The 22,893-nt window shown below is 40.4% G+C and overlaps 1 protein-coding gene across 1 annotated transcript; it reads left to right on the top strand.

Annotated features, from left to right (window-relative positions):
• Window positions 1–739: 739 nt before the first annotated feature.
• LOC103607657 (uridine phosphorylase 2-like) lies at window positions 740–21,568 on the top strand (the record flags this gene model as incomplete). The annotated part of the gene is given in 7 exon segments (XM_008592137.1): window positions 740–996; window positions 6,878–6,995; window positions 12,856–13,014; window positions 15,672–15,786; window positions 18,954–19,107; window positions 19,109–19,155; window positions 21,422–21,568. Coding segments are annotated over 7 exon segments (802 nt in total), but the record flags the coding sequence as incomplete, so codon positions are not given.
• Window positions 21,569–22,893: the final 1,325 nt, after the last annotated feature.

Here is a 22,893-nt window from a genome sequence, read left to right as displayed (position 1 = left end):
TAAGACTAATGTTCTTGAAGTGCTCGCCAGCACAGAACTTCAGCTGATTGCCGTGGGAGCTGAGGGGGAAAAGGATCAGGATGAAGTTCCTCTAATGTCTTCTAGATTTTTCTTCCCCAAAATGAAAAGTGTGAAGCATCAGCAAAACAGACTCTATTTTCTGAAAATATTAGGCTATATTTTGTTATTCTACCTGGATTGACCCCTAGACAGCTGGTTCAGTGAATTTTATTGGCAGCCTAGGGTTTAACTAAACGAAGAAGCTCTGGGGTACAAGTTCTGTTTAATTATCAGACTTTCTGTGTGAACTTGAATGGACTAAGTTCAGATGAAAGGGAATTCTGAGGTCCTGACTTTGGATGTTTTCCTTATTTGTGCTCACGAAGAATGAAAACAAGCTGGTAAGGGGTAGGATGGGGACGGGAAAATAAAATGTTTGGGAGCTGAAAGTTCTCGCATGTACTGGACATGTTCTTGAGACAACCTGGTGGGGTTATTATGAAAACCAAAAGAGAACTCGCATCCATACACAGTTGTCTCAAAGCAAATAAGTCTGTGTGCCACACCAGACCCATGTTGGGGCCAAGGCCAGATGTGCTCTCGTCAACAGTTAACAAGCTAACCAACCTAGTCAAAGAGATAGGAAGCCACTCCTCCAAAGGAAGCCTATCTTTTTAGGGAAGTGATGCTCTGAGAACCGGACTGTAGTATAAAAGGCCATGTCAGGGAGGGTATGTCTTATTTGATAGGAGAGCTTAAAATGCTAAAGGAAAAGTTCCATTAGCAATTTTGGAAGAAAACATAAATTTTTAGGGAGGGTATCATTCTAACTTGGAGCTGAACTCTTACGATTAGATCTATAATTTATTAGCAAACCACAGTATTTCTCTTTCCTGACACCAACCTAAGAGTGCCTGTCCACATAGTACAAAGTATGGCTTCAATTTTACCTACTTCCAATGGATCCTTGAGGTCTGACAGTAATTCATATGTTGGGTGAGTAACTTTGATTTTTGATTTGTTCTGATCAGACAGATGTTCCTTAGATTTTATATTAAATAATGAGATGATGGGCCTATAGTTATGTAAATGTCTTAAGTATAGAGCTTATGAAGTTGAAATACATCTCATAATATAAACCAAAATAGAAACAATGCCAATTTTCTTCCCAATGACATTTTTATTCCTTGGTTCTTAGGGGAGGGGGGCGTTGGCTCATCTAAGAAAGTGGGGCAAAAGAAGTCACAAAAACATGCAAAAGTTTAACCAACCTGCAGGAGTGAACAAATTCAAAGTTCAGCTTAGAATTCACTATGGAGTTCAGCCTTTAATTCTAGGACCATGGCTGTATCCAAGAAATAATTAAAGGGGCCTCAAAGTGCCTAAGGGAGATTTAACTGTATTGCAGCACATTACAGAGTGATTTCATATGCTTTGTGATGGACTTTATATAGAATTTACTTCTAAAATACCATGGATGTTATTCATCTTGGGGGTTGACATAAGTCTGCTGAAGCTGTCTGCAAGTTTAACTTCAACTCCTGCCTCAGGTTAACAGAACATAATAGAGCATTACTGTTCATGAGGCTTAAGGAATTTTTTTGAGTTCCCTCTGATTTGCTGAGAGTTGTGTGAAATGTCTTGCTTAGAGACTCTATCATGTCAGCATTTCAGAAAATGCTCCACTTACCCATCCCAAACAGAGGTAGCCTCCTGCCGTATTCATTTCTTCAAGCCAAAGAGAGAAAGAAAAGGAAAAATTATGAAGATGAAGGTAATGGTAAATGGAAAGACTTCTTCCCAGCCAGCACTTTTCTCTGGTTACCAGTATTTAACACTGACCATGCTGTGTAACTTGCCATGGTTTATTAAAAGACTTTACCTCAGGTGTTAGAGAAAGAAAACGCAAAAAAAGTTTGAGGAGGAAACAGTACATGCAAGTGTATTTAGTAAAAATTATATATTTTGGAAAGAGTGAAATATTGCAATAGCCATATTTTATTGAATTGGATTTGGCTTGAAATCCTGAACAAGCCTTTTCTTCAGTCACTGATAGAGTGATCATTTTAGAAGTCCTTCTTTCCAAAAAACATTTTTTGTTGTTTTAACATTTACTTGAACATTTTTGTACAGTACAGTGTGTTGTTTCAATACATGCATATACTACACAATGATTTGCTTGGGGCAGATAGCATAGTGCCCACCACTTCGCCCCACGACCCCTCTCCCCTCTGGTAACCGTTATTCTACTCTATACTTCTATGAAAACTACTTTTTTTTTTTTTTAAGATTGTACATATGAATGAGATCATGGGGTATTTGTCTTTCTGTGCCTGACTTACTTCACTTAACATGATGGTTTCCAGTTCCATCCATGTTGCTGCAAATGACGGGATATCATTTCTTTTTACAGCTGAATAGTATTCCATTGTGTATATACACCACAGTTTTTTATCCATTCATCTGTTGATGGGCATTTAGGTTGATTCCATCTCCTGGCTATTGTGAATAGTATTGTAATAAATATAGGAATGCAGGTGTCTTTTTAATATATTGATTTTATCTCCTTTGGGTATATACCCAGTAGTGAGATAGCTGGGGCATAAGGTTGATCTATCTTTAGTTCTCTGAAGAAGTTCCAAACTGTTTTCTACAATGGCTATACCAATTTACATTCCCAACAGTGTAAGAGGGTTCCCTTTTCTCCACATCCTCACCAGCATTTGTTATTTTCTACCTTTTTGATAATAGCCATTCTAACAGGGGTGTAGAAGTGCTTCTTGATGAATCCAATGGGACAAAAATCTTCTGTAGACATCTCCCCAAATTTTCCCACTAAGAGATCATAAGACATTGGGACAGACCATCAAGGAAAACTAAAAAATATCTCCTAATGAATTAATAGGAGTATTACAATTCATACAAGAGAATATAATTAATGGCTATGCTGGTTTGAAAATTTCTTCTTCAAGACAGGAAAGGTAGAGTAGATAAGTGATTTTAAAAACATCAAGGCCCAAGTCTCTCTTTTTTTTTTTTATCCTTTTTGTCTTTTTTACTGACCGGCAACGGGATCGCAACCCTCGGTGTTGCGCCCTCACCGCGCTCAGCCAGTGAGCGGGAACCAGTCTCCACATGGGATCCAAACCCTCAGTGGGAGCGCCGCCGCACTCCCAAGCGGCGCACTCTCCAGTGCGCCACCAGGCCGGCCCAGGCCCAAGTCTCTTTGACGAACTGAATCAGAACTTCTAGAGATGGGGCCCAGGTACAGCACTCTTTAAATCTCCCCTGGCAATTCTGATATTTAGCTAGAGTTTAGAATCATGAGGGTAGATGAGTGAGACTCTTTTATAATGTAGTGATTCATAGATTCATTTCAAAATCCAAAGGAAAATTGCCAGATAATGAAAGTAGTTTTGAGAGAGTGAAACAAAAAGTGTAATAGAATTTTAAGAGAAAGTGGATGGCAGTGATTCTCAAATTTTAATATGCATGTGAATCACACTAAGTTTGTTAAAATGAAGATTTTGATTCAGTAGGTCTAGGTTGGAACCTGAAATTTTGCGTTTCTGACCACCTCTGCAGGCAATGCTGATGCGGCTGTTTCACTGACCACACTTTGTATAACAAGGGGTGATGGGCAAATGTCCTCTTGCCTCTCACAAGAGAAGAATGGAGGTGTCCCTTTGCTTTGAGATTTGGAGGCTTGTTCTGAAGCAGTAAAGTGTACTAACATCATGGGATGCTTTATTTTTAAAACCGGGTATGATCCGCTAAGTAATTAAGAATCTGTTACTCTAAATGTTTTTGAGGAGAGAATTAATAGTATTTTGTTTCACTTTCTGAACAGTTAAATTTAATTCAGCAGTATAATTTGTTAAGACTTTGGAATTAAAGAAGGATGTGTGAGACAGCTTGCATCAGGGAATTCACAATCTTTCTTGGGAGACAGATAATTAAGTATATTACAATGTGAAATGCTATCTGTTGGCATTAGCATGAAACAAATGATTTAGGAGCATGGCAAGGGAAAAAATTAATACTGACCGAGGAGGAAAGATACCTGGAAGGGCTTTCATGGAAGAGGTGATTTCAACTGGACCTTGAAGAATGAGTAGGATTTTGATAGGTGAAAAATGAAAGGGGAGGGGAAGAATGTTTCGGGAACCAAGGCCTAATGCAGGGGTTCTCAACTTTGGCTGCACATCAGATCATCTGAGAAGATACAAAAAACGTACTTTCAGAGAGTCTAAGTTAACTGGGGCCTGGTCAACAGTGTTTTTTTAAAAGCTCTGTGATGATTCTAATACACAACCAGCTTGAGAGTCAGTGGAGAAACATAAAGATGTGAAGCTTGTTAAGATGTTTTGAGGCATGTAGGAAGAAAGGTATGTGGAGAGAAATGGGGGAAGCAAAGAGCAAAGAAGTTTCAGATGGTTCTTGGCAAAGACATCTTGACCCACTGTGGTGTGAGATAGTTTATTATCACTAATAATTAAAGTGGTATATTATTATTACCAAATAAGCAGAGGCTGTGGATAATATACTTCATAAATATCGCTTAGATCGAGTTAAGGTCATTCCTATAGCAGCAGTCAGCTCACTGTCTGGCATTCCACAGTATACTACCAGAAGAGAGAGGAAGGACTGGTGGTCTAGCTAGCACTGCTGTGGTGGGGACCAGGGCTGGGGCAGTGGCTGCTGGGGTGGAAAGGAGGTGATGTATTCAGCACTGTTGGTGGAGTCCTCAATGGCCGTGCTACTCAAAGTGTGGTCCATGGACCATCAGCATCAGCACTGAACGAGGAACTTGTTAGAAATGCAAATTCTGATACATGCATCCCCAACTTGCTGAGTCAGAATTTCTGAAAGAGGAGCTGATGAAGTGTCCTGGTGATTCTTAGGCACGCTAAACTTTGAGAAGCCCTGATCTATGACAGAACTCACAGATTACATACACCCATACATTCAGACACGGACATATACAAAATGCCATGGAAAGTAGAGAAGGAGGCAAAGAAGCATTCAGAGAGGTAGAGAGAGCAGTAAGAAAGGTCCCCTCTGCAGGGCATATGGATAAATTGCGATGGGAGCCTAAGGCTGGCTGCCTGTGCAAGATGCAGTGTCCTGCGGTAGGGAAGGGAGCAGGAGGCCTGGCAGCCACAGTCTCACTAGAATGGATGGTGTAGCCAGGCGGGGGCTGGGGTGAGTGGGAGTGAACAGGCAGCCACTGAATCACGCTGGGTAATGGGGTGATAGGCTGACACCAAGAATGGCCTTACAGCTTCCAGTAGTTGTCTCTTCTTTTTGGCAGGCTTGTCTTTCCACTGGTTCTTTGGAGCCCTCTCCGCGTTCTCTTCTGGCATCTGGTGGAAGAATGCTGCTGGGCAAATAGAGTTTCTGCATTCAGGTGTCCTGCTTCTTATGTTACCTCCTGTTTCTAGGTTTCATTTACCTTACTGCAATAGTCTTATATTTTTATGGTTTTGCCTGTTTACTAAAATTATATCTTTCACTTTATCACTCCCCCTTTCTCCAAGTTCACTAGCCTCACTTCTCCTTCATGTTTTGTTTTTTTGAAAATTCCTTTTCTTGATAAACTCTAAACCCTATTTTTCCATACCTGTGTGCCCATTCATTCCTTCTTTGACTCTTTTATACCAAAATTTAGTGTCTCCAGGTTCCTATTAATCTTTCTGCTTCTACCCCAACATCCTGCTACATTTATTTCTTATTTAAATCTTCTAATGGGACAAAGACCATTTCCAAGAATGCTGACCAAAATGACAACCTCTTATTGGTCAAGTATGCTGTTTAAAATATCAGTGGCTTCTTGCTCAGTCCATGACAGGTGTTGGGGTAAAGAGGGATGTCTCCTCCACACAGCTATTCAGAAACCTAGGGCCTTCCACCAGAGCCAGGCCTAGAAATAGACAAGTCACTTCCACCCACATTCCATTGGCTAGAACTCATTCACATGACCTCACCTTACTGCAAAGGAAACTAGAAATACAGTCTAGCAAAGTGCCCAGGAGGAAAAAGAATTGAGGTCTGATGAACACATAGCATTCTTTGCCACACTCTACTTTTTCTGGTTGATCTCACTAAAGCTACTAGTTTTCAGATTCCCAGTGTTGGGAGGTGTAATAATGAGAGCTAGTCTATGTTCATTGCACATCAGGTGTGCTGCAAACATTATCTCATTCAGGCTTCACAACAAACTTGCAAAGTAGTTATTATTTCCACTATACCCATTTTACAGATGAGGATACTAAACAACAAAGATAAAATAACTTACTCAAGGTTGCACAGTTAGTATACATACAGTCGAATTGGTACTGAAACCCAGGCAGTTTAACTCCAGAGCCCAGTAGCTTATATCTTACAGCCTCCCATTCAAAAAAAAAAAAAAAAAAAAAAAAAAAAAAAGAAGATGACCATTAAGTCAGACAGAATGGAATAGGAATGTAGAAATGACTGTTTGGTAATCTACTGGCTGTATAATCTTGCACAAGTTTCTCAGCTTTTATAAACCTCAGCTTCTTCACTTGTAAATCAGATTATTAATATTATTTATCTAATAAAGTGGGTATGGGATTAAATGAGTTGGTATATTTATTTTACAGTTTTCATGCCATTGTGCAATTTTCATACTTGGTGCTATGCCTGGCACATAGTAAGTACACAGCCAATGTTAGCCATTATTATGGTCATTATTATATCGCATTGCTTCTCAACAAATCATTTAACCCTAATGGAAAGTTTGTGGATAGTATTTGTGCTAGTGGTAATCATAGGTGTAGACTGATACCCTTTCTGTTTCATGTGCTTTCTCTTCAAATTTCTTTTCACCCTCTTTGTGTGTGTCTTTTTCTAGAAAAAGATTGGTTCATGTTCAAAATCCTTACCTGGATTCTACGGATGAAGACATTCTCTATCACTTGGATTTAGGAACAAAAACACACAACCTACCAGCAATATTTGGGGATGTAAAGGTAAAAATATTTCTAACTTCAGGAAAAATGATTATTTCCTTAGCTAATTTTCCTTCTTACTCTCCTCAAATAAACTTTACACCTTTGGCTAGAGAAATGTCAGTGGTTCCAACAGGAACCAAAGCCACATTCATTCTCTGAAATAATTTAAAATGCATTCATCATGAGCAACCGATTTCACCCCAACAAGTTGGAAAGGTTCCCAAACTAAATCTAATGCATACATGATTATTTGGCTGCTCTGGTCCCTGGAGATAAATACAATTTTATTGGCAATATTGCTAGGTGTTCAGAATTTGTTATGTGTAACAGATTCAGTTCAGTACTTAACATCTACATTTATAACTGAAGCCCACTAATAACCATTTTATTAAATTATAAAATAACTCAACAAAACAAATGGTGCTACTTATTCCACTTCTTGAAAATAACAATTATCTAATATTTCATATTATTAAGACTTTTGTTTTTTCATAAGAAATATTTCATGAGAAAATTGTTTGTGGAATATTGCCAGAAAATTGTACTTCTGTATTTTTTTTTTATCTTTTTTAATTATAAAAGCAGTTGGTGTTCATTATTTAAAATTGCAAAAATAGGACCACTCAGGAGAGTGCGGCGTTCATACCGCCAAGGCCGCAGGTTCGGATCCTATATCGGGATGGCTGGTGTGCCCACTGGCTGAGTGAGGTGTGGACCACACTGTGCTGAGGGTTGTGATCCCCTTACCGGTCTAAAATAATAATAATAATAATAATAAAGTTGGGAAAATATAAAAAAGAACAATGATTTTTAAAACACACTTCATAATCCTAACACCTAAATATTAACCCATTTTCTGTTCTTGCAATCTTTTTAATGAATAGATTTTAAAATAGATGTAATTATATAACATTTCATCCTGCATTTTTTCACTTACTTTGTCATTAACATTTCCCCACATTATAAATTTTCTTTGAAACACATTGTTCATGGAGGTCAAGTGTCCGTGCCACACATTACATAGACTATTATTGACTTGTATAATGAAGAATTTTCCATTATAAACAGTACTCAAATGGATATTTTTTACCTAAAGATTTCTTATATTTAGGTCAATTTCTGTAAAACTACACACAAAAATGGTCAAAGGTAATGAACTTTTAACGAACTTTTATTTTCCAAAAGGCCTATATCTATTTACAGTCCCACAAGTGGTGAACCACAGTTTTCATCTGACTCTTTCATTTCTTTAGCAATTATAAGCACAAAGAATAAAAGCACTCACATCCACATCTCGCTAAATCTTCATGTTAGCTCTTTTAGGCGGGTTAAAAAGATACTAACCTCCTACATAAGAAAAGAAATTTGAGTTCAAAGAGGTCAAAAGGGGTTAAAGTCACATCATCAAAGGGCAGAGCTGGGACTTGGACCAAGTTCTTCCAAGTCCAATTTCCAGGGTTTTTGTCACTGTGCTAGGTGCACTCTCTGAGTCACAGCAACTCAGAATAGTCCATAATTATTTAATTTTAGCCCTTTCACTTACCAGTGGGTGAAGAGGAGTGTGAAGAAAGAAAAGGATGAAAAGTAGGAGATGAAGATAAAGAAGGAGGAGAAAGGGAAAGGAGAGGGGGAGGATAAGGAAGAAAAGGAAGAAGGAAAAAAGAGAAGGAACAGATCCATGGCATTCTTTATCAGTAGGTGCCTAGTTGCCTCCTTGCCCCTCCCGGTCCTAGAGAGCACGGTGTGAGTGTGTGGGCAGATTTCCTTGGCAGCAAGAGGACCTGCCCTTCCCCGTACCCCTCCAGACTGCTGCTCCTTGCTTTTGTGTGGCCTCCCTCTATCTTTTGCTTCATCTTCTCAACATAACTTCTCTTCCTGATGATTCTGATGTTTAAGCTCCAAGCATCATTGATCAAGGCAGTCACTGATACTCATTAACCAAATTTTACCTGAATTCAAACATTAGGTTTGAGGTTCATGCTTCACAATAATTTTCCCAGGACCCTTATCTAGGGGTGACTCTGATTAATCAAAAGACTCATCATAATTAATAAACTAACAATCTAGTTAATAGATTAAAAAGATTTAGAAAGATATGCTCTGCTTAGAACCTGTTTTGTCCCACCAGAGAGCAAATCTACTGTTTGGGCCATTTTGACAGATAGGAGGCAAAAGAGTGTGTGTGTGCGTGTATGTGGTGGGGAGCTTGAGGAGCAGGTAACTTCACTCCAAATGGTCAGAACTGGTCATTAAACCTAAATCAAGATTATTTTTGTGAAAGCAGGTATATTAGTCAGGGTTCTCCAGAGAGACGGAATCAATAGGATATGCAATAAATATGTGAGGGGGATTTATTAGGGAATTAGCTCACGCAGTTGTGAAGAGAAGTCCCACGGTAGGCCATCTGCAAACTGCATGCCGGTAGCATGGCTCAGTCCAACTCCAACAGCCTCAAAACTAGGGAAGCTGATGGTGTCCTTGGTGTAAGTCCTGGAACCAAAAGCTGAAATGTCTCGAGCTCTGATGTCCACAGACAGGAGGGAAGAGGGTATCACAGCTCCAGTGGACAGAGAGAGATTCACCTTTTTTCTATCTTTTGTTCAGAGACAATCCCAGATGATTGGATGGCTCCTGCCCACATTGAGGGTGGAACTTTGCCACCCGGTCCACTCAGACTCTCGTTCTAATCTCTGTTGGAAACACCCACATGTACACACTAAAAAAGATAGCCTTACCAGATTTCTTGGCATTCCTTGCTCTAATCAAGTTGACACAGAATTAACCTTCACAGCAGGTAAAATCTGATTGTTATTCACAGACGCTTTTCTCAGACACTTGCTTTCCTCCAGCCACATTCTTATCTTTGAGTGAGAACATTCTAGGTTCAATTTCTCAACTCCCTTACATCACAGGGCACAAATCCTGGCTTAGAAGAGAGGACAGATCCATCAGTACTTGAAAACTCAGCCTTGTATTCACAGAGATAATTCTTATTATTAATAGCACTATCTTCAAAGGAAAGGAGAATTCTGGGTGTGTAAAGTTTAAACCTTAATCTTAAACTCTGATAATCATTCCTATTTCCTTCATATCTTTATATACTATATTTTTAAAGGTTTTGCCAGCTGCCACTGCAAAATCCCAGCAGCTTAACACACTGTAAGTTTACTTTTCACTCACATTAAGTACAAAGCAATGATGGCTTTCCTCCAACTGGTGATTCAGGGACCCAGGCTCCTTCCATCTCATTGCTCTGTAACCTTCAAGGAGTGGTTTGCAAAGTTCCACTGTGTATCAACATCCATCCAGCAGACAGGAGCAGACGACACATAGGATCACTAACATATCCTCCCTATAGGATGGAAGGTTTCTATGGGCTAGAAAAAGAAATGCCACCCACCACTTTTGCTCACATTCTAGTGCCTGGAACTCAGGCATATGGCCTTGTCTCACTAGAAAGGAGGCTGGGAAGTTAAGTTTAGCTGTGTGTCCAGATAGAAGGAGAAATAGTTTTGGTGAACAGCTAATCAGTAACTTCCATACTCACTGGAAAGAATCAAATAATTGAAAAATATGGTGGAGGATTTTTAGAAATGATCTATTTAAACTCAATATCCAAATATGACTTTTATTATGTCTTCTATAAATGTTTTTTATAAATTCACTAACTGGCACCCTCTAATCACTCCCTAGAAACTTCAAGTAACATGCAAAATCATTGCTTTGTACCATACTCTGTATAATATGCATTTTGAAGGTGTTTATACTTCATTAACATACAAAATACATAAACTGCAATAGGACGAATCTAATACAACATGACAAAGTTAAGACTCTTAAGATACTAGGGATATTTGAAAGTGAGTTTGTTCTGGCAGTCATTAGGCAAAGGTTTTAACATATTTTTGTAATGCCTCTGACTCTTTCCCAATGCATTTCTATCTTCTTTGATAAAACCAGAACCAACGATCATTTCCTTTGAGACATAAATCGCAGTGTCACTTATGATCAATGTTGATTGGTGGTCTTCAGCCATATTTTACTTCTCATTAAAGCATTAAGACTGAAAATTATGTCTAGAGGTGATATTTAGTAATTCTGATTTAAGAGTGAGCCTTCAAGAACTAAGTTGCTTCTGTCTTTACATATCATCTTTATGTCTCCAGAAATATTCAGTAATTCTTGTTGACTTCAGCAATATCTACAGTTCAAAGAAGAATTCAAATTGCAAGCTATTCTAGCATCTGTTTTGGTTTTATGGTCAATCTGAATAGTTGTAATTTACATTCATTGGCACCACACAATGAGGTTATTTTCAAACTACTATATTTTGCTTTTTTTAAAAAAAGTCTCCTTGTACTTAGATCTTGAGTCAAGCCTTAACTATCTATACTAAGAGAGGAGAAAATTCCATGAATGATTAACAATAATTTAAAAACTCACCTTCAGCCATGGTCTTGTCCCCCTACCCTGCCTTTATGTCTGGCTTCCACTGCAATTCATTACTAACCTAAGGTCCCATCAGAAAAACCCACGAGAAGGCAGAGAAGAAACCATGACAAATGTAGAAGGGAAGCAGACAGACTGGATGAAAGGATACTTGTATCCCATAAATGAGAATGCATGTGGCACGGGAATTATTGCTAAATGGAAACAGAATGCATTGTGCAATCAGACCACCCAATAGTGAGAGAAAATCATTTGTGAATGGGGCATCTACTCTAGAACCTCAGTTGGGTATTTCCTTAGACAGGTGTTCATTATCCCTGTGAGGGACCTCACCAGCCCTCCTGATCCTTGCCCAATGTTGCCAACATCAGTCAGGCAGCACCAACTGCCTTTTGCCTGCTAGAGGACCTGAATCAGCTTCATGTGTACTAAACTCTGCAATACAGAAAAAATAAGCAAGCTCAAAAGCAGCCCAGGTAATTGCTACATGATACGAAAAATAATAGTTACCATTTTTTTTTGAGCACTGAGAAAGTGCCTGGCTTTGTCCTTTGCCATATGCAATCCCATTTTGTCCTGAAAAAACCCTCCTAAAGGAGCTGTGTGTTTCCTATTTTGGAGATGATAGTCTGAGGCATGTGGAGATGACACATGTGACATTTAACAGGTTTCTTAATCAGTGATGGAGTTGGGGTTCAAAGTTAGTTTACCTAACAAGCAACTGCCACACAATTTTAGTACCAGGTTTTCCTAGATTTGACGCTATTGACTGCAACACATCCTAATTTCAGAGATGTTAACATGGAATAAAACAAAAACAAAATCGTATCACTGGAATTGATGAAATACAATGGTAAGATTCCAAATTTACAACAATAAGGCTTGTTCCATGAGAATTTCTTCTAAACAAGAAACCGGAAAGTCTTGACATAATTATTTTAAAGCTTTCAGTTAACATAGTTCATTTTATAATATAAATTCATGATTGGGATGTGGAATTGGAAAACATGTCTACAACTGGTAGTCCTCTTTTTGCTCTCAAGTTACTTACAGTCTATGTCCTCAGTACTTACATACTAAACATATGTATCATGCTAGTGCCTAACATTAGTTTGTCTATATCAACTTAAGATGCTGGTGGGTATTCACTGTAAACAAAAACACCAGAAAATACCTCCCTGAACAATATCAACACTTACTTTGATTTTATGATTTTCATAACTAATTTGGTACATAAAACTTTGCATCTGTTTGCCTTATTTATAGGTTAATGATGCAAATTAGCTAATTCATGAACATAACCTATGATATCTACACATAGTCTTAAGAAAGTTAACTAAAAAATAAAATAAAACCATCGGAGTCGAAAGCCGACTCTTGGTTCTTATCCCAATTACTATGACAGGTGCTTGTTCATTTGTATTAACAGTTTGTCTGTGTCGGTGGGAGCCCCAGCAGAATGAAAGCATTTGCACTGTTTATGCAGAAGGAGCTTGGGTTGGAGGAAGGTGAAGAAGACATCAAAGACATCTGTGCTGGGACAGACAGGTATTGTATGTACAAAACTGGTCCTGTGCTCTCCATGAGTGTAAGTAGTCACTGGCTGCATTTTCACCAGTGATAGCACGCTGGAGAACACAATAGGAACTTCTGAATATAGTTCTTTTCTCCTCCTGCTTTGCACTCTTACACAATAACTAATGAATGTCCAGGTATGACATTCATTATTGGAAAAAGCCCTCGGGGCAGAATATAGCCTGCAGTGTCACTTGTTTATTAGTTACCACTTAGCTTTTCAAGTTAGGGGGAAGAAATCCTCAAAGCACGCCCGCTCTCGCTTTAGTTTGTAACCGATTAACCTCCTCTCCCCTGGCAATTTTCTCTTTTCTATCCCTTATCCAGCTTTGGAAATGTTGAGCTTTTAGTACACAGGGGCCAGTTTTCAGGACTGCAAAAGCAGAGCCATTTAACACTGTAATAAGCTTGCTGAAGAGCTGCAAATGCATTTCCATGGAGCTCTTGTAAATTGCTCTCGTGAATTTAAAATATGTTAATTCTGGACATACACGGTGTCCTAAGACAAAATGAATATGGAATGATTTGCAGTTGCAGGGAACACGCAGACCAGAGTGGCACACACTTAGGACGGTTTGTGCGCATATGCACCGTTAGCCTTTCTGAGCTTGTCTCCTGACATAGGGCTGTATTTTGAAATAATAGCTCTGAGTCTGTTACATATCTGGACACCAAAGCCCTCCCAAGCCCTCATAAGGGGCACAGGCACTCATGGCATGGGACACGGGGAGAGTCTCCTGTGGAGGTGCAACAATTCTAAGGAGCTAACTTGTAAGTGGCTCCTGCACCAGGAAACATTCAGCCTGCATTGATGACTGTAGTACTCAGTCATGGAGTGTGGATGATCATGACTAGAAGCCTGGGATAAAGGAGGGAAAATTAAGTAATTCCAATGGGGCAGCTAAGTTGATCTCCCTTGTGGGCCCACAGTGCCTGAAACCTGCTTCAGGCTAAAATGGGAGAATCCGTTCTTCTATTCATTTGTTCATTCAATAAATAATCAGAGAATATCTACACTAGAAAGAAGCTGAATATTTTCTGATCTTGGCAAATCCTGACTTACTAATTTTTGCTGGATTTTTACACTGTAACTGTTTGTCCTTTTTTGCATGGTAGATGGGGAAGGACAAAAAGTAAGGTTTATAAAAATGTGAAACAAGCAGTAAAACTTCAGAGCAAATATATAAACAGCAGTAGACTGATTCTGCTGTCCTGTCAGGGAAAAAGACCTAAAACACATATTATTCCCAGAGGTTAGGCAATTAGAAACGGGCCTTACTAGGTGGATGAGGGATTTCCAATCAGAACTCCTTCTTTGAAAATTCTTCCTCTCCAGGAGCTGCTGAGGGGTGTGTGTGTGTGTGTGTGTGTGTGTGTGTGTGTGTGTGTGTGTGTGTGTGTGTGTGTGAGAGAGAGAGAGAGAGAGAGAGAGAGAGAGAGGACACAACTTTAGCAGAAACACACAAGTTCGTTTGTCATTTTATCACCATATTGCATAATAACTGATAATCATAAACCTATCAAATATCTGATTTAGAAGGATCAAATAATAGTTCATTCTCTTAACTTACAGTTGAGGGAAATGATACGGAGTTTATTCGTTAGTTGTAGAGCCAGTGCCAAAGCCCCAAACTTGTTAATCTTGGACATACAAGTCAGTACAGGTTGAATCTTGGGTCCAGGAAGCCTACAATGCATTTGGAAGTAAGAGTATATTCCATGGGAACCAAAAATAGGGAACTCAGAGGTTCAAAGTTTCCATAGTTTAATGTTCTTGATGGTGAGAGGGAGGGAACTCAGGTGAAAACATCATGGTCGCAGCTCCAGTGGTTCTCCAGTCTCTGTGCCCAAGAGAAGAACACACTGAGAAACACATATACATCTCTGCTGCTATGTCAGTAATGATGTAGCCACCAATTTTGAACTCACTTCCATCTTCTACACATCACAACATGGAGGATCTTTCTGGAGAGTTATTAGAATGTAACGTAACCACCAGAAGTCGCTAAATCCTCTAGCCTGTGTTGGTCCCTCTTCTGGTGACATCGATTCTATTGTTTTAAACACTGAAGAAAACCAGGATCAGTGTCATGATCTACAGCAACTTAATCTCACCCACACATTCAGATAACAAGCTTCAGATGGTTAGGTGGGATCTAACCCACATTTCTACCCTAGTACCTTTCAGAGCTCACACAGAATTAGCACAGATGAACAACAAGGGCACAGGAAAGCAAAGAAATGGATTTACTATTTCATATAGTATGGAGGAAAAGGACTGGTGACATGGCAGCAAAAATTATATTTCTTCTAAATCAAGTCAATCTTGCAAAAAGCTCTTTGTCAAAGGTTCATTGTAAAGAGCCAGTGGGGAGACAAGAAACAGTGACACACCTGCACGCCACACCAGCCCTATCTTCTGCTCTTGATGAGGGCTGAGCTCAATGTCACTGGCGGCGAGACGCCTCTCCCTGATCCTTACAGATGGGCACATCCATCAGCATGTCACGGAGGCATCAGTAAGGGATGACTTACATTTTCCTCAGCATTGACAAAGTCTTGGTGATTATGTAAATATAGCTGAGGGCTGTTAACTTGTAACGAAGGAAGAAAATATGTCCTATTCATCGATCAGTTTGCAAGATTTGTAACAACGTTCTCTTTTCACAGCTTGGCATGGGCATCCCTTCCATTTCTATTATGCTTCATGAACTCATCAAATTACTACACCACGCTCGGTGCTGTGAGGGTACCATTATCAGAATCGCTACATCAGGGGGAACAGGTAATGTGGATTGATATCTACCACTAAAATGGGGCGATTCTTAACATACGCGGTAGCTGCCAAAATGCACCGACGTACTCAGAGCCCAGGAGAAGCCCAGATGCGCTAAAAAGTGTCCGGAGGCTGGACTTGAGGAAGTTTCAGGAAATCTACCCACATTGCCTTTTCCTTTTCTTCTTTTTCTCTCCATGGAAACCCAGAGGGAGAGACCTCCTGTCCATTGACCGGATGGTTTTAGGTATTCATAAGGAGACGAGTAGAAGGATTGCTAGAAAATACGTTTTGAGGGTCAGAGTAAATGTCAAGGTTTAGAAATGTTATAAATGACAGAAATAAGGGTGTCCAAGTTAAAAAAAAAATCACCAAGATTTGCTGGTTTCATCAATCAGCTGAGTAAGCAGACTTCACAGGTCTCAGGGAGGCGCTGGTATTGGCTCGTCTCAGTGACCACATCCATTTTCTTGGCCGCGTCTTTTCCTCACTGATACACCAGAAAGAGACCAGTGCGGGCTTTTAGGGAAAGGCCGAGTGAGGCTTCCTAAGGTTTACCCCGGAGCCCTCCTCCCCTTCCTCCTTGGCTGGTCGGGCAGCTGTAAAGGGGCCTTGTTTACGCTTCCAGACTGCGCTGAGATAAAGTTTTGAGGAAACTGTCTCCTTCTTCAGCCTTTTCTTAAGAAACAGGTCTTGTCGGGGTATGATTTTACCATGTCATCAGACGTAAATACAGACAGGGCATTGTAAATGGAAAAGTTTGGTTGACAGAGTGACAGGACTAAATGGGCATTATAAGAAGAGCTGAGATTTTAGAAGATAAATGGTCATAGAATCACACAGTTTTAAAGGGAAAAGGGACCTCAGAAATCCTAAAACATAGAACAAGAGAATAGTCCAGTGTCACAGAGCCACAGATGGCTGAGCCATGCCTCACTGGAATCAGACATGTTCGAAAAGGTTATGGCCTTTCCACATCTGCGGTCGAGGTACGAAGTCCAGCCAAGGCCCTCACACATGAGAGAAAGAAGAATATTTGTCGATGTCCATCCAGAGAGAGAAGAATGTCAGCAATCAGTGTTAGATCAGGCATTCTTCTAAACTGTACTTTATCCAATGACACCCCAAATCATCAATATTAGGGAACAATGCATTTGGAGATGAAATGGATAAAATTGTTACTAAGGTTGCTCATAATTCCTGGGTTGTGAGATACAAGGACATGTCCTCACAGCTCACAACCATGCATTACACCATCCTGACTGCTGTGGTTGCCACTTTACACTACTGAGTGTCCAGTGTGGGCAAAGCACTCAGCTGACCACCCAGCCCATGGTCATGGTCTTTTGTTTCATGGCAACATGATACACACAGCACACAGGCAGTACCAATATCACAATAAAGGCCTACGAATGGTGGCAGATTAAACCACTGTGCTGGTGTGGATACCTTCATTTTGAAGTTCTGACCTCATTAAGAACTCTTAGCTTATCAATAAGATGTCTTTGTTTGGTTTTAAACAGCATTGTATTTGGAGATGAAAGAGGTACAGCTTATTAATTTGCTGACATTATCACTCCTTAAATGGGTCAACACAGATTGATATGGATAAAGTACCCGGTTGATTAGTATTTTGGCCTTTGAGAAACTTTAACCATGACATAAATGCTCTAACCTATCTAAATATTAAGATGGCGTGTGAATAACATCGTTTTTGATGCACACATTTTCAACTTCCTCCTCAGTCACTTTCCTATTTTTAGGACATTGTGAGCAATTCAGGGAGCCACTTGTTGGCTTATTTAAAAAGAATCTGACCCATCAAGGCTCTATCATCAGAGGCCACCCTGAGGTGGGTTTCTAGCTGGCTATTCTGAAGTGTTCATTAAATAACTCTGCTTTGATCAATATCAGAATTTATACCACCCAGAAGGAAAAGGTTATGCTCTGTAGCAGGAATTGCAAACTTTTCCTGTTAACATTCAGATATTGAAAAATTTTAGGCTTTGCAGATCATGTGGTTTCAGTTTCTCAACTCTACCATTGTTGCCCTGAGGCAGCCATAGACAATAGGTAAATAAATGCATATGACTGTGTTCTGATAAGATTATATTTACAAAGACAGGTGGGTTTGGCTTATGGACTGTAGTTTGCAGTATGGCATCTCTATGGAAGCCTTCACTCATTCAACAAATTTTTATTGATTACCTATAATGTGACAGGCACAATGCTAGACCTGGGGACACAGGAGTGAACAGACATGGTTCCTGCCTTATACAGAAATGGATATCAGAGAAATAGATAAATAAACAAGTAATTATAAAATGTGTGATAGGTGTTAGGACAGAGAGAGTCTAGGGCACTATCAAGATATGTCTCCTTGTTCAGGCTCCAAATAGAAGTCGGAATGGGTCAAATGCTGAGTCACAGATGGGCCTGGGGAAATTTAATGTAACCTGTGTTGCCTTTAATTTGTTTTTTTGTTCGTTTTCCCTCCATGGATTCAGACCTTTTGCAGGAAGTGACTTAAGCTGACACCTGAAGAATGAGTCGGTGTTAGTCTGATGAAAAAGTGTGGGGGAGGACGAGAGGGCATTCCTGGCAAGGAGAATAACAGTTGGCAGAAAATGGTTTCTCCAGTAAGCCCAAGTCCCTTGAGCAAGCCAGACTCTGTAGCAATGGAAGGTCAGCCAAGAGGCCTAATTTACATGGAGTCAGGGAGAGAAGGGAATGAATGTGACAATAATCAGTAGGAAGAGAGAACAGAGAAGCAAAGAAATTATAGTAATCAAGGAGTTGCAGAGAAGATTAAATATCAAGTAGTCACATCACTTTATGAAATACTTGCTGGCAGGCTCACTTAGTTTATTCCTGACCTAATTTATTCAAATTTCAGCCTGAAGGCTGGTACTAATTTGCATGTCCAAGAGTCATGTTTGTCTTGAAATCTAAACCCCATCACACTGTAAATGTGAATCTGGAAAGATAGCAAATGTAAATGCCTGTTCTGAATGTTATTTAATTGCATTCGGAAAAGAAAATACTTTTAAAGATGAAAATAAGGAGAATCATCAGCAACTGGCATTAATTAATGTTGGCACAATAGATTGTATACTATGTGTCAAAAGTAAACTCTAAATGATATTCTTCTCTCCTCATTTATTCCCACACTGCAGGGATCACACCAGGGTCTGTTGTAATAACAGACACAGCCGTGGACTCCTTCTTTAAGCCCCAGTTTGAGCAGGTAGTCTTGGACAACATCGTCACCAGAAGTACTGAGCTTGACAAGGAACTGGCTGAAGAACTATTCAACTGTAGCAAAGAAATCCCCAAGCCTCATTGGACATACAATGTATACCTACGATTTTTATGAAGGTGAGAATAATGTATAAACTGTCAAGGCACATCCCAGCAACTGTTTGTTATTCAGACCCATCATTTCTATTAAAAACTCCACTTTAGAAAATTAAAGGTTGTGGATTAAAAAAGGAACTGAAACAGCATTTTGAACTTACTAAAGCATAGGCACATAAGGACATAAGCAGCAGAGAAACACCTAGAATGCATTTATACTGAGAGTGGGTTTAATCCTCCAACAACAAATTGAATACTGAAATGCAATTAGTGTTTGCAAAATCTTATCTGTTTATGCCTTTAACTTAAACTGGTGACTCTAGGAGAAGGGAAATATGCTGATTCTATGTTTCTGCATTCACCTGTATCACAAAAGAGATCTGGTACCCAGAAAAGAGTGGGGACCAGGAAATGGGGAGAAATGACTAGGGGAACAAATTCCACAGGGATGGGTGGTCTCAGAGTGGTGCTTTTATCTCTTAGCCATGAGTAAAAGGTCTCCAAACCAAGTTTAGAGACAAATTGAAGGTGATTGCCAAGTAGCACCTCTTACTACAAGGACCAAGGGGCGGGTGGGGGGCGGGGAGGACTTTCAAGGACTGATTCTTGTAATCCCAGAAGAAAGAATGTACACAGGGTTGGTACTATTCCTTGGAGGACATTCTGGAAATCTTGCAATGTAATTGGATTCATGTCAAAATCCATATTATTTTATTATAAATGACTTTTATTTTCTTTTTGGATCAAACTTAAGGTATTTTATTGAATTTTTAAAAAATTGTGGGTGAACATAGGTTATACAAGGGCACTCCAAAAAGTTCACAGAAAGACTTGTATTAACTTTCAATTCTATTTTTCTGCAAACTTTTTGAAGTATCCTCATATTACCCATAAATTTTACCTCAGGTTAGAAAGGTGGTTTCACCACTTATTTGTTATAAAATAGGAGGGGGTTGGTCTGATAGGGTTGAGCCCTTCTGTCCTAGGCCATTGGCTGACAGCCCCTTCATCTGGAGGGTGATGCACCAATGTGTTTAAGCTGGAGCTTGCAAATGGCAGCCTGTTGGAGTCAGTGTTTTTGTATTTGTTTTGGCCTGCATAATATTTTTTTAAATGTGAGTTATTTTGCCAACATTTATGATTTCTGGAGATTTCACATGAATATCCAGATTTTTGGTCTTGAAACAACATAACGTAACATAAAGAAATATGAAATTCTCGCCATATGCATGGCAGCCCTGGAAAGTGCTGGCCCACATCCAGGACTACCTTCACAGAGGAGGCAGTGACGCTGCTCCCTTCAGACCAGGTGGACCCTCTCATTGACGTTACTTGCCCAGCTTCTGAGACATCTGAGTTTGATCAGCTTATAAAACACTCTGTTAGAGGTGGCTGCAGGCAGCTCTAAAGAGAGAAGGAACAAGGAGAAGCAGACTTCCAGGGTGCAAGTAGCATAAAAGAGACAGAGGAAGGAGAGGAAAAGAGAGGAAATGGGGCCCAGGAGAGGACTGTGCAAAGAATGGATGTTGATAGCCTGCTATCAGCTCACCTGCTTCAGTCCGGGCCTCCTGGGAGTACAGAGGGGAGAAGTAGTCTGCTTCTGGGAGCATACAGGGTGGAGGAGGAGTAAGGACGTCAGGCTTTTCTCCATCCACTTCTGTCCCCACCAGTTGACACAGGTGAAATTAGGTGATAAATAAACACTGGGAGCAATCTGGAAAGAAAAAAGTGATCACAAAGTGTGGCATGCAGCCTGAGGGCTGTGTGGAACGGTGTGTGTGACACACCTGTTGTCTGCACTCAACTACCACTGACACAATGGGCAGTGGAAGAGTTGCAATGTCCAAACCACTGCATTGATCCTCAAGTAGCTTGTGAGTGTCACTAAGGCTTGAAACGTCATCTTCTCCCCCAGCGCCTGTCCGTGGGCCATCCTCCAGTCATTGGAGCAACCTGGGATTGTCCTCAAAGGGCAGCTCTCTCAGTGACCCCTCAGTTTATGTCCCCTGGGCATGGCACTGGCTACTGTAGCCACTCAGTGGTACTGGCCCCAGAACTGGGGCGCTCAGCCATGGACATGCCTCCTAACATATGACACTAGAGTCAGGCACAGCCTCACTCCACAGTCCTGATAGGAAGATTCAGGTGGGCAGGGTTATCCTACCTGGGGAGCAGCTCACGAGTAGAGACAGCTGCAGAGCGCTTCAGCCAACAGCAAGTCTCATGGTGAGGCCGCTGCCAATGTGGCTGGACATCAAGTCACTAAACATTCTTCATTCTCTTTCAGGCCAGGGGCGATTAGATGGAGCACTGTGTTCCTTTACCAGAGGAAAAAAGTTAGATTACTTGGAGAGAGCATACAAAGCTGGCATTAGGAATATCGAAATGGAATCTACAGTGTTTGCAGCCATCTGTGGACTTTGTAGTCTAAAAGGTCAGCTTTTCATGAATACCTAGGGTCAAATTCTCCTTTTTCATGAAGCTATTTTCACTCTTCAGGAGAAGAAAAAGGGGTCCAACTCTATATCACTTTGGGTTGTATGCATGCCTTATAATTATTTGTAATATACTTCATCCCATAATGTTTTTGAGTGGACAACACATTACTCCCATTATGCAAATGAGGAAACTAAGCCTCAAGGGTCAAAGCAAGTTGGCCAAAGTCACCAGCTAGCTGGTGACATAGCCAGGACTCAACAGCAAGTTCAATTTTCTTCATCCTGGTAATGGCTGCTATTTCCTATTACAACTGAATTTATTGAGAAAGGATTCAAATAAGATATTCTAAAATAGTCCAAAACCGTAATTTTAAATAGCGTGGTCAGGGAAGGGTTGGGGGAGGAGAAAGTGCTATTTGGAAAAATGCCACAGGGATATATGGAGGAAGTGCATTCTGGTAAATGCAAATCTAAGGCCACAGGCAGGTGCATACAGGGTGTGCTGGAGGAACAGGAAGGAGCCCAGTGTGGCTGCAGGCGAGTGAGCACAGTGGGGACTGGCAGAACGCAGGAGGAGGTGCAGATTGTGTGGGTTATTGTGAGAATCGTGACTTTCACTCTGAGTGAAACAGGAAGCCATTGGAGGGCTTTGAAGAGAGAAGTGACCAGGTCTGATCTGCATTTTAACAGAGTCCCTCTGACTGCTGAGTTGGAAAGAGCCTAATGGGGTCAAGGGCAGAATCAGGGAGAGGAATGAGAAGGCTAGTACAGCAGTCAAGTGACAGATGGCGGGCCAAGGTGAGAGCAGTGCAGGGAGTGAGAAGTAATCAGATTCTGGAGACATTTTGAAGACAAAACCAACAACATTCATGGACAATTTGATGTGAGTTTTGGGGAAAAGGCAGAAGTTAAGAATGAGTCCTATGTTTATGGTCTGATTATCTGAATTATGAGGTTATTGTAATCGAGAAAGAGAAAATTTAGGCAAGAATTTGGGGTAGTAGACATCCTGATGGAGGCAAGTAAGCAGGTGGATCTGTGAGTCTGGCATTTAGGTGAGAGGTTTGGACTAGAGAAGTAAAATTGTACATTTTGACAACATATAGATGGCTTTTAAAGCCATGCAATCGATGACATAACAAAAAGAATGAATGTAGACACAGATAAGAAGAGGTCCTTGGTTAAATGTTAAAAGTTAGGGGAGATGAGGAAGACCTAGGAGTGGTGGCCAGTGAAGTTGGCAGCACACAAGGAGAGTGCAGCGTCCTGGCACCCAGAGAAGAAAGCTTCAAGGAAGAGGTAAAGAAATTACAACACGATG

Source organism: Galeopterus variegatus, unplaced genomic scaffold (genome assembly GCF_000696425.1).
Source record: "Galeopterus variegatus unplaced genomic scaffold, G_variegatus-3.0.2 Scaffold7616, whole genome shotgun sequence".
Lineage (NCBI taxonomy): Eukaryota > Metazoa > Chordata > Mammalia > Dermoptera > Cynocephalidae > Galeopterus > Galeopterus variegatus.
The sequence above is the reverse complement of the archived record's forward strand: the minus strand, read 5'-3'. Positions and strand labels throughout refer to the sequence as shown.